We start from the raw sequence: 11518 nt of genomic DNA on the forward strand, positions 1-11518 counted from the left end.
TTAATAAACACAGAAAAAAGCATATGAAATTGATAAATACGGACAAAATTTAAGAAATAGCCATCAGTTTTTGCCAAAGACAATAGGCTGGCCAGCTAGAGTTCTGCGGGAGGTAATAATTTTTAAACTATGTTGGCACCACTGATTGCTCTTCGCGAAATATGCACGCATTGGGACGCCCGGATTTAGAATGTTCTTTGAAAATCTACGTTGAAATAAATGTAAAAACTGCAGTGAGTGATAAGTTTCGTGTGTTACCTGTTCTGAAGTTTAATTCAAATTGTTGTTCATTGTGTAATAGTGACTGTGTTGGGTGACGAACAAAGTAAAGCGTAGTGCGTCGAAAGTTGAAACATGGTGCCGCTAGGTCCCGGGCCAGGCCATCCTGCTGCACACCAAACACACGGTGGGCCCTCTGCCAACCTTTCCGGCCCAAATTCGCTATCACAATCCGCTCCACAATCGAACAAGTCTTCAGTGGCGGTAAGTAGCGGTCTATCTTTGCATTTCATTGGTTTGCGTCAGTCTGGCGGGCGGCACATGTTTATGTAACTTCAACTTGTATGAGCACGTGCGATTTGGCGCTAATTTTGATGTCGGTTTCCAGAAGCCGAATTACACGCTCAAATTCACACTTGCGGGGCATACGAAAGCCGTGTCTTCTGTTAAATTCAGTCCAAATGGAGAATGGCTGGCAAGCTCCTGTGAGTATAGCAGTTAATTGCATAAATTATTAGCTTGTCTCAGTTATTTATTTACATTTGATGAGCCCATATGTTTAAAGTGTTTATTTTTTATTGTCTAAATGAGGTCTCTATTGTTGTTAAATGTTTATCAGTTAAAATGATAAAGAATATCAATTTCCTAATCAGCTTTATTTTTTAATTGACCATTTGAGTTAGTTACCTTATGTTATTTGCATAGTGACCATTTTGATAAGCATGAACCATGTAGTGTTTCCCAAATTCTTTAAAGATTATTGTATGTATATTATGTTTTATTGCAATTTCATTACTGCATATTGAGTAACATAAACAAAGTACCTACTATGTAATATTGTGTTCTAAAGGACTGAGGTGTAACTAAAGCTTGGGCAGTAATATTTCTTTGTACTAAATCTGTAGTATGAATTATTTTCACAGATTAAAAATATCTTGGCAAAAGTTTGTGTGAAGTTCTTCCTATTAGAAACTTTTTTTACAAACTACATGACACTACCAACCTAACTGAATATGACCTAATTCCAGTACTAATAATATACACCCAGCAGGAACTTCTTTATTCAAAGTTTCACAATGAACAGTCAGCAAAATTGAGGTAGCAACAAAAGTTGACCTTGAATATTAGTTGAAGTAAAATTAAATAATACCTAGTTTACATCATCGTTTTTTGTTTCCTTTAAAGTGATGTAATGTCTTTGAGTCTCATTAAGCCATTAGTCAAATTCATTTAATACAAATAAGTGTCACAATGCTAATCATCAATGAGCTTAACACTTTTAACAAGGTCACTTGACCTACTCAACCAATTTCTTATGTATCTATGCTTGTATAAAATAAAATGTATTAAAGATGTAGTTATATTAAACACAAACACCTGTAAGGTTAATGACAGGATGTGTAACCACCAGTCATTGCTCAAATTCCCTTGTAAATTACATGCAAATGAGGTTTTATTAAGAATGCTTTTTGTAGAAAGAATTGAACAAAAAACTATCAGGTGATGGTTACACATTCATAAGAGCGTTGTTTATTATGCATATAAATTCATTTTATTTGCTTAATGATCTGTTGCTATGCTAGCTTGATTTCACTTTTACAACCAGTATTTTTTTCTTGATTTTATGCTTTGAAAAATGTTATCATTGTGTATTTTATGTTTTCAGCTGCTGATAAACTTATTAAAGTGTGGGGTGCTTATGATGGCAAGTTTGAGAAGACAATATCCGGACACAAGATGGGAATCAGTGATGTGGCTTGGTCCTCAGATAGCAGGCTGATAGTCAGTGCTAGCGACGACAAAACTCTAAAGGTAATACAATACTTATATTTTATTTGAGGTACATACAGTACATATAATATTTATATAATAAACTTGAAATTTTAAACCATTCCAAAGGTTTTGTAGGTCCAAAATGAGTAAAAAAATAGTCCTCTCTTTGCCTTATTGGTGTTGTTGCAAATCATTGGCCAGTCATACCTTTATTGAGTTATGAGTTAAGAAATTGCACCACATTGATCAATCTATTTGCAATGTGTTACTAAAAAACTATCCTTAAAAATACATTACAAGTATTCCTAACCATCTCTTTCAATACCAATTTTGTATTAGGCTGTGGACAAGAAATAAAAATCCTAAACGAAACTAAAAACGTTAGTAATATGACTCATTAATACCAAACCATAAAACGTTTCATTTCTATTTTATCAGCTGTATAGCAACTACTTTTACAATGACATGTCGGCCGTACACATTTAAACTAAAGGTCACTTCCTTATTCAAAGTATTTATAACCAGGTACATCAAAAGCGCGCGAAATTCGTATTTCGTACGTTAGGGATGGCACCGGCGCGCGGTGAATGCTCTTTGCGGGGGAGGGTGGGTTACACGAACGATGGGGGAGTTGGCTTTTTGAATAGCGTGAGGCCCTTTCCATACACGCGATTTCCTTGTTATTTATCGCCGTACTTACGGCAACCGTTTGTATTAAAACGGTTATTAAAGGTCATGCATATGAAAAAAAAACGTTTATATGTATATTCAATTAGATTCAATACACTGTATTGAAGGCTATTCGTAATCTTGGATTTAAATCTGTGTTATAGTTATAATTCGATCTTCTAGCTCAATCCGTTTTCTATTATTACTTATTAGAATCTGTTATCACTAGGTAATATGAGCTTGTTAATTAGTTCGCTGTTAATGCAATGTTTAATGAAGTCCACTGAATTAAAAGTACTGTAGTAGTACTAGTATGTTCAAAGCTTTTTTAATGAAGTTATTCGTCATATTATCAGTGTGTTTAACATTAATAACACGAATATTCAATCATCGGTAAGAAACACGCTGTTGTCCGCGGTCCCGCCCGCTACAAATCGAAAATGATCCGACAGGAACATCAAATCCGGACAAAAACTATCGTATGTGTTAATCTAGGTTTTGAACTATCTGTGTACCAAGTTTCTTCAAAATCTGTTCAGCTGAACATCACTGAACGTGAAAGAGTAACTAACATTCATACACGGAAGTATTCCGTACTGAAATTGTGCTAAATAAATTGATATTTAAAATTCTTAATTTGTATTAGCTGCATTCTGTTTTCAATATCCCTCAGTCTCTTTGTCTGCTAAAAAAATACCTTTCTTGTACTTTAAGTGCTAAATAAACCATTATTTGTAACTTATTTCAGTACCACTATCAAAATTTCCTAAAGTACAAAATATGATAAATAAAAATGACGCAGCGTGCTCAAAATGCCCTAAAATTGGCACATGACCCAATTAATTATCACTAAATCTCAGCTCTTCACACGAAATTTTCTTTGTCAAAATGCGTGTACGTCTGAGAAATGCAGATAACATATTTCTCAGGTTAGTGAACTAGTCGATATCGCAGATAACAATGTGTGTATAGGCTGACAAAATGTTACGATAAGATTCAGCGCTTTTTAAGAGGCTGAACCCCTCAGGATGAATTCTGTGTAACCAAGTTACATTAAAAAACTAGCCTTGGAGATGTTATAGTTGTGTACGCTGTAGGATTAATAAGCAGTTACCTGATATGTATGATGTTAACACGTGTAACGAACAAAGACCCGGGTGAAAATGAATATTTTTCCATTGATGATATTAACGAAATCTGATTACAGAATTCATAAACTTTTCCAATAAAAATAGAGCAATAATTTGCTCAGTAAATTCGCTTTGTCGTGTCACGATAAATTACAATTGACACTAGATAATGTCGTAGCTCACTTATAAAATTAGAAAATATGAAAGGGCGTATAAGAAACTTTGGCAAATGCAATAGCAACTTTAGTAAGAAATTGGGATGGAGTTTTATATAAACGCAAGTACCCTTTTACTTATTTATGAAAGCCATAAATAATGTCGTAAGCCCAATTATTATGTGCGTATAATAAAAAAAGAATAAAGTACAAAGGTTGCACAGCTAATACTGCTAACGGCATAGCGAAAGTTAATGCCCTATGTATCGGTAATTCCGAGGGTTAATTTATCCGTTTTTATCACTACTTTGTCTCAATAGAAAAAGAAAAAGAAATAGAAAAATCTAAAACCATTTTTATTATGTTCTGACACACAACATATATCTTTAAAAAGTACGACTGACCAGGGTTACGTGAATCGAAAACAATCTATTTATAAAGTCTTCTAGTGCAATAATTTATAAGTTCATAGACCTTACAATTATCTACGACATCGATATTATTATCAATCGTATTATTCAACACATGTTGCACAAGAGCAAATGTCATGGTATTATTGCTGAGATATAAAGTTATTTATAGATTTGTTGTCAAGCTGTTTCGTAATAATAACAATAAATTAAGTTCCGTATTGATGGCGTAACCTTGGCTACAGTAAAACATCTTTTTAATAATAAATAAATACTATTTAACGAGACTAGCAAAGGTAGAATAGACGGTTGAACGTTTTTTATTCATTCATGCATTATTTTTATCTATGGAATATAGTTTAACCAAAGTCAATAAGAAAACCGATAGTAATAGTGTTTTCGAGTGGAAATATTTTTTATAATATTTATATACTGCTATAATTCGAATATGAACGTAAAATCGGGATAAAAATATCCTGTGCTATTCTTGGTTATAAACTATCTGAATACCAATTTTCGTGAAAGAGGAACATAGGTATAAAAAGTACATAAAAACTTTCGCATTTATAATATTAGTAGGATATACGACAAGAAATTAACTTGTAATAATGGCCCGTTTTATATTTGTCTTAAGATCTATAACGGAATAATATTTAATACATTGCATTTGTTATTTATACAACTCAGTATCGTTTGACCTCAATATCTGGTAATGCATTAGCAATAATGATTCAATTTATTTATGCTAACAATTCCCTAGTCTACTTAAAATGTGTTGCAGGGAGTCAAAGGTTATCGTAAAAGCTTTACGATATTATACACAATAAGTTTCAGTCGATTAATGTGCCAAATTATGATTATTTTTCCACATTCGTTCAATTTATTTCCTTATGAAATTGTGACGAAACTTTGGTTGTGCGTATATTCATTATAGAAGACAAAATACATTGAAACTTAATTTACCAAGTAGAATTGCAACTATTCTATTCACAAAAAGTTTATTGATATTAGCAGATAACGCCAAATGTTGCTCGAACTATTATGTATGCCATGGAAAACTACAAACCTCTGTACCACTTAAACCACTTACGTATTCAGACTTACGCGGTCAGTGCAGGTCACTCGCTATTGTGTAACGGTTTTCAATTTTCGCCTCATTAGAGTACGACCGACCTAAAAGCTGAAAGCATTCTGTAGCTACCCAAATAGCCACCCACACATTTTAATGATCTATTTTTACGTTACAGGTTTGGGAACTGAGCTCCGGCAAATGTTTGAAGACACTAAAAGGGCATAGCAACTATGTATTCTGCTGTAACTTTAACCCACAAAGCAATCTTATCGTATCGGGCAGTTTTGACGAGAGTGTACGGATATGGGACGTAAGAACAGGTAAGCAAAAAGTTATTATTAAGTATAACAGTATTCAATACATATAAGTAAACTCTGTCATATTTCGCCGGCGACTCATTATTAGGTCACCTTTAATCAATCAACAAAACCTATCACATCTTTTGCATAGGCTTTCCTGAGGTTACGCCGCAATACTCGGCCCTCCAGTCACCTTAATAAATATGCTTTTTAATTACAGTAATAATGGCACATTTTTTTCATATTATACAATGGTTAGTGGACGGCGCTAACGGTATAACGAGCGTTCTCGTCCACTGCACATGTTCATGTATGGTCATGTGCAGTGTCGGTCATAGGGTTAACGTCACAATTTGTCCGTTATTTTCATCATATCACGCTTTAAATTCCTACTTTGTATACGAGTAACATAAAAAGTACATAACAATATACAATTAGAATAACGCTCAAACTCATAATGTAGAATTTTATTTTAGTTAGCTCGTTAAATCCCGATGCCAGTTTTACACTGAAGTTTAAAAATAATTAGAAAGTATTACATTTTACGAACGCAAGTACAGTTACGAGCAAATTAAATTATGGTGGAAAATATCAAATAATATTTTTTTTACTTTGTTTTGTACCTGCAGTTATGGAATAATCCCCTTATAGTATTAGTTACAAGTACCTGTACCTTTATGTCGAACAATCAAGAAATTTACACAACTTCACAAATAACCGTCGTAAAATTTCGACTGTATCTCTTTAATCGTGTTTTTGTATATTTCTTTGTGACTATTTTTTTCTGCTCTCCGTGAAAACGTCATTAATTCTAATTTCGTTACTTAAAACTAATTTAGACAATGAATTTTCGTAAAGTAATAATTACAAAAAAAAACTGTTGCACAATGTTTACGATAGGATTAGCGATGCTACATTAACCCTGCACAATTTTACATGCCAATGCGCAATAGCATCTTTATTGCGCTTGCACGTTCGCGGCGGCCATTGGCTTCTAGGACGGTATTTACATCATATTGTCTCGGTGATTTTATTCCACAATTATGGGACTATTTCTTATTTTAAGATTTTTTATTCGATTAAAATCTGTTTAGATTGTATCTACAGAATATGTAAAAAAAACAAGTATTATATGCAATCTCTTAGCTACTATTAATTTGAACATGTAGTGTATATTCTTTTCTCCAGTATCTGTATTAGAGATGCTTCATGTATCCATCTTGAAAGTTCGTATATTTGTCAAAGAGCTCGCTATCCCTATTAACACAACAGTGTGAAAACATTTCACCTTTCACATCGTGACTTCCGACAACATGTTCATAGTAACTATAATTATTGATAATTATATGTTAGAAACATGTTATTAATTTGAGGTCACTGCGGTTTCCGCATTGCTGTATTTTAACCATTTAACTTAATATCAAATGGCAAGGTAATACTAATAATTTAAACATAAAGTTTCTATCATATGCTTGATGCTTTTAGTCTTAAACGGTATTTATTCAATCAATATTTTTTGTGAAAGCACACATCTCCACATTGTTACAATTAAATGTATCACAAATTTCGTTACTACGCAGCTGACTGCGGTAATTTATAAACGCATAGATTACGATGACGATTCAGTTGACGTTCATTACGCATCATTCGTCATCATTCTGTAGATTATATTTCGATAGCGGTATCACGCGTAGGTAAAAGTCATCAGTAAACAAAATCGTTACGTTATTACAGTATTTCCGGATTTATTTTGTCATTTAGGTAAATATACCAAAAATAATATTGATGGCATGTTGCGTAAAAACAATAAAGTTTATTCGCCTCGGTATCAACATTTTTGACCAAAAATGTTTCCTCCACAGCATTGTATATTTCAGCATTCATTAAAATGAATATTTATTGTTGTCCATAGGCAAATGTTTAAAGACACTACCGGCACACTCAGATCCAGTTTCAGCGGTACACTTTAACAGAGATGGCAGCCTTATTGTATCATCCAGTTATGACGGATTATGGTAAGTCATTAATTTCATACTAAACAACTTCAGGATGGTAAGCACAGTTATAAATACTACGTGCTTCTGTTGTACACGGGATTTGATTGCAATAGACAGAAAAGTAATGTAAAAGTGAGCTATGCCTAGAATGTCCTTAATAGTTAGGCTTCAGTTAAGCAAGCATTACTCGAACAGCAAAACTAACTACTACATGAGTAATCTATACTTGTATGCGGAACTTTAGTTTGGCCTTTCTTTAAGCTATATCACAGTCAGCCGAGTTACACGATTCAGCTCAAGATTAAAAACTAATAACAATTTCTTTTTTTTAGTCGAATTTGGGACACAGCATCAGGTCAATGTCTAAAAACCCTCATAGATGATGACAATCCTCCAGTATCCTTCGTGAAGTTCTCACCGAACGGCAAGTATATCTTGGCTGCGACTTTGGACAACACACTCAAACTGTGGGACTACAGCCGGGGCAAGTGCCTCAAAACGTATACTGGACACAACAACGAGAAATACTGTATCTTCGCCAACTTCAGTGTCACTGGTGGAAAGGTGAGTTCAAAGTAGAAGTTGACGTGTCGAAATTGCAAGTAATGTGCTTATAAAGAGAATCTGCTAGTGAAAATGATATTATTTGATTTTTATATCAAGTTGACGTAGTAGTACGAAGTACTTGCTAACTTGAATTTATTTGTACTTATTATTGTTTACTCTTGCTTTTTATATCGGTTTTGGTAATAGAGAAGACTGTTTTTTTCATACAAGATTAGTATTATTCTGCATGAGAACCAACGAATGAGTTGTTCATTGTTGAAATATGCATTCATAGTGTTTCTTTAAAATTTGTTACACGTTGATTGCCAAGCCAAAATGCTAAACTTACATAGATGACCAAAATAAAAAATAAATCGTTGAATTCGGTTTTTATCGTGCCGGTAGCGCTTTTACGTATGGAATATACCGATATATATAAGTTCATAAATACATAATGTTTATTTTTATCACGCGAAACGTACAGCACGTAACGTAGGGAAATCTTTTGTACTAAAAATAAAAATTTGGAATTACACTCAGGGAGGTAATATTAGTTGTAATCAAAAGCTTTATCTACGACACAGACCATTGTTGACCATGTTACATTTGCTATTTCTTTGATTTGATTCCGCCCCCCTCGACTCATTTACAAAACTGACAGCACCATTACTCAATATTGACCAACTCTTTTTGTTACAGTGGATAGTGTCAGGCTCTGAAGACAACCTGGTCTACATATGGAATCTGCAATCGAAAGAGATCGTGCAGCGGCTATCTGGTCACACGGATACCGTCCTGTGTACCGCATGCCACCCCACCGAGAACATCATAGCGTCTGCGGCGCTCGAAAACGACAAGACTATTAAGCTTTGGAAGAGTGACACTTAAAATTAGGCTTTGTGAGTAGTTTTGGTTGAATGCTAAGTTTATTTATATAATTCATTTATAGGTGCAATTAACCTCCGATCTATCTCAAGCTGCTATTATCGTAAAGTCACTTGTTTAGTGTCTTTCTCACAAATAAATGAAATTCATATGAATTTTATACGTAAACAATTGGCTGACGAGGCGTGACGCCAAATTTGTTTCGGACTCAAACTTAAGTCGCGATCGCAATCCTTCAACTGTTTGATAATGCGAGAATACAAAAGTCTCGTTACGTGTATCGTTCTGGCTACTTTTGTTCGGAAACAACAGAAGTAAACGCCTTGAGTAAATTAAGTCATGTTCTTTTTCTACAACTAAGAATAGATTGGTGGTTGACTGTGCCTGTGATTGAGGTTATGTATAATCGCCTGACTCTGAATGAGATGTGTCTTATGCTTACAACTACAGATTTCGTAGTCAAAACGTCATATAATTTTTCTCGTCTAAAACGTTACATTTACTTTGTGCTCTATATAAGATGGTTTTTGTGTGTTTTGTATAATTTGAGTTAATAGCCTGCAGATATTAAAGAATGGTGTGTGATTTAAAAATAAGACGCGTTAAGATTTCATAGTATATCAAAACATAGGTTGTGAAATCTGTCACAGCAATAATTATTTACATCTGTAACATAGTGTTATAAAATTGTAGAGATATCAGACGCTAGCATTATTTGTTTAGAAACCGAGATAGGTAAGATTAACTTTGTTGCTAAGTGAGTTATGGTCACCAAGTCCCCTGGAAATGTTCCTGTAAATGCTGAGACGTCTTCCGGTCGATCAATTTAGCTATAAAATAGTGTTTTATATTTCGTATTGCATTTAGAAAAACGTTGATTATTGAATGATGAAATGCAGAGATGTCCAATATTATATTATGCAATGCCAAAAACAAATAGTGCAAAAATTAAGGACTGATCCTACTCCACTTTAAGGAGTGGCTAAATTTTTAGTGCCTAGTCCCACGGCCGATATTTGACTGTGATTTTAACTTTCTGTCTCTGTACTTGCATTGTTGTTCATTAAAAATTCTGTTGACTGTCTTCAAAACTTTTATCAAATTAGATTAAATTATGCTGACATAGCGTGTTTACATTGTTGAGCAATCCACAAATTTATTGCACTGTATCTTGATAAGTAACGTGTGTTTTCTAATAAATTATTACATATTGCCTTTTGTCAGGCAAATTGTATATCAGCTAGTAGTGTGTTTATTGTACACCCATATTTCTTCATTGATAAATTGGATATAAAGTATAAATAAGTCAATCAAATGGACAAAGATTTATTTATTAACAAATGTTACCCTTTCTGTAAATCCGGCTTTATAATAACGGACAAATGAAATATGGGTGTACAAGTATTTTGTAGAATGAGCCCGCTTTTGGGAAAACTGGTGTTTGTTCATTTATTTTAGAAAAATGAAATGATTTATTGGGTGTAAGTTTTACCGAAAGTTTTGTCTGTTTGATATAAATGGAAGAGAAATGAAAATGGGTTCCATTAATTGACGGAAATATCTATTAATCTAGTAACGATTAATCTGTATTTGTACAAAATCTTACTGTTAAAGGACCATATTCATTTACATGAAGTTAGTCATACGCCCTTTCTATTATTTGAACCCGCTGTTTTCAGCACGTTTAGATAATACTGATTCTTTTCAAATGCTCCATAGTTGTTCTTAATAAGTCAAATGTTCTCTTGCAGACTCCAACCAGACAGTGATCTGTACTCCGTGGCTTCATATTGAATGCCGTCGCCACTGGCTTGTGAATACATTTAATATTAATGATACTAGTCGAGTATCTGGACGATGGACGCTGAAATTATGAGTGCGTTGTTTTATTTCAATAAGTTTAGTGTATCACACAGTATGAATGGTTCTTCTGATGAGAATATGATATAAATATTTTTGTATCTGACATACAAATGAGAAAGATTCGAGTTAGCGATTATGTATTAGTTAAGATTGATTTAAAATTATCGCTTAAGAGTACTTGTTGGAATAATTAAAGATTCAGTAGTTGGTATGTATTGTTTTATTGACCCCTTTATATTTATAGAGCTATTTTACTTCTGTATTAACAGTAAGAAATTAAAAACGTTTTATAATGCTAAGATGAAATATATCATACTGTTTTACATGTAAATTGAAACTTAACATGGTTTGATTTACCGATCCTACCTTTCAAGTGTATTATTTTCCCACTAAAGAGGTTGCAATACTGATAAGGGAACTTATGAACATGATCTGGAAATGTTGCAATAGTGCTCAATAAAGCACCATTGTTTGTTATTCATAGTGATGTAGTAAATAAA

The 11518-nt window shown here is 33.4% G+C and overlaps 1 protein-coding gene across 1 annotated transcript; it reads left to right on the forward strand.

The window, feature by feature from the left end:
- Positions 1-140: 140 nt before the first annotated feature.
- LOC113494496 (WD repeat-containing protein 5) lies at positions 141-11229 on the forward strand. Its single transcript, XM_026872870.1, has 8 exons — positions 141-483; positions 608-704; positions 1886-2031; positions 5604-5748; positions 7640-7742; positions 8057-8288; positions 8970-9169; positions 10907-11229. Exons 1-7 carry the CDS (start codon positions 355-357, stop codon positions 9156-9158), a joined length of 1041 nt encoding a protein of 346 aa, XP_026728671.1. The 5' UTR covers positions 141-354; the 3' UTR covers positions 9159-9169; positions 10907-11229.
- Positions 11230-11518: the final 289 nt, after the last annotated feature.

The sequence above is a fragment of the Trichoplusia ni genome, chromosome 5 (assembly GCF_003590095.1).
Source record: "Trichoplusia ni isolate ovarian cell line Hi5 chromosome 5, tn1, whole genome shotgun sequence".
In the NCBI taxonomy this organism is placed as follows: Eukaryota; Metazoa; Arthropoda; class Insecta; order Lepidoptera; family Noctuidae; genus Trichoplusia; species Trichoplusia ni.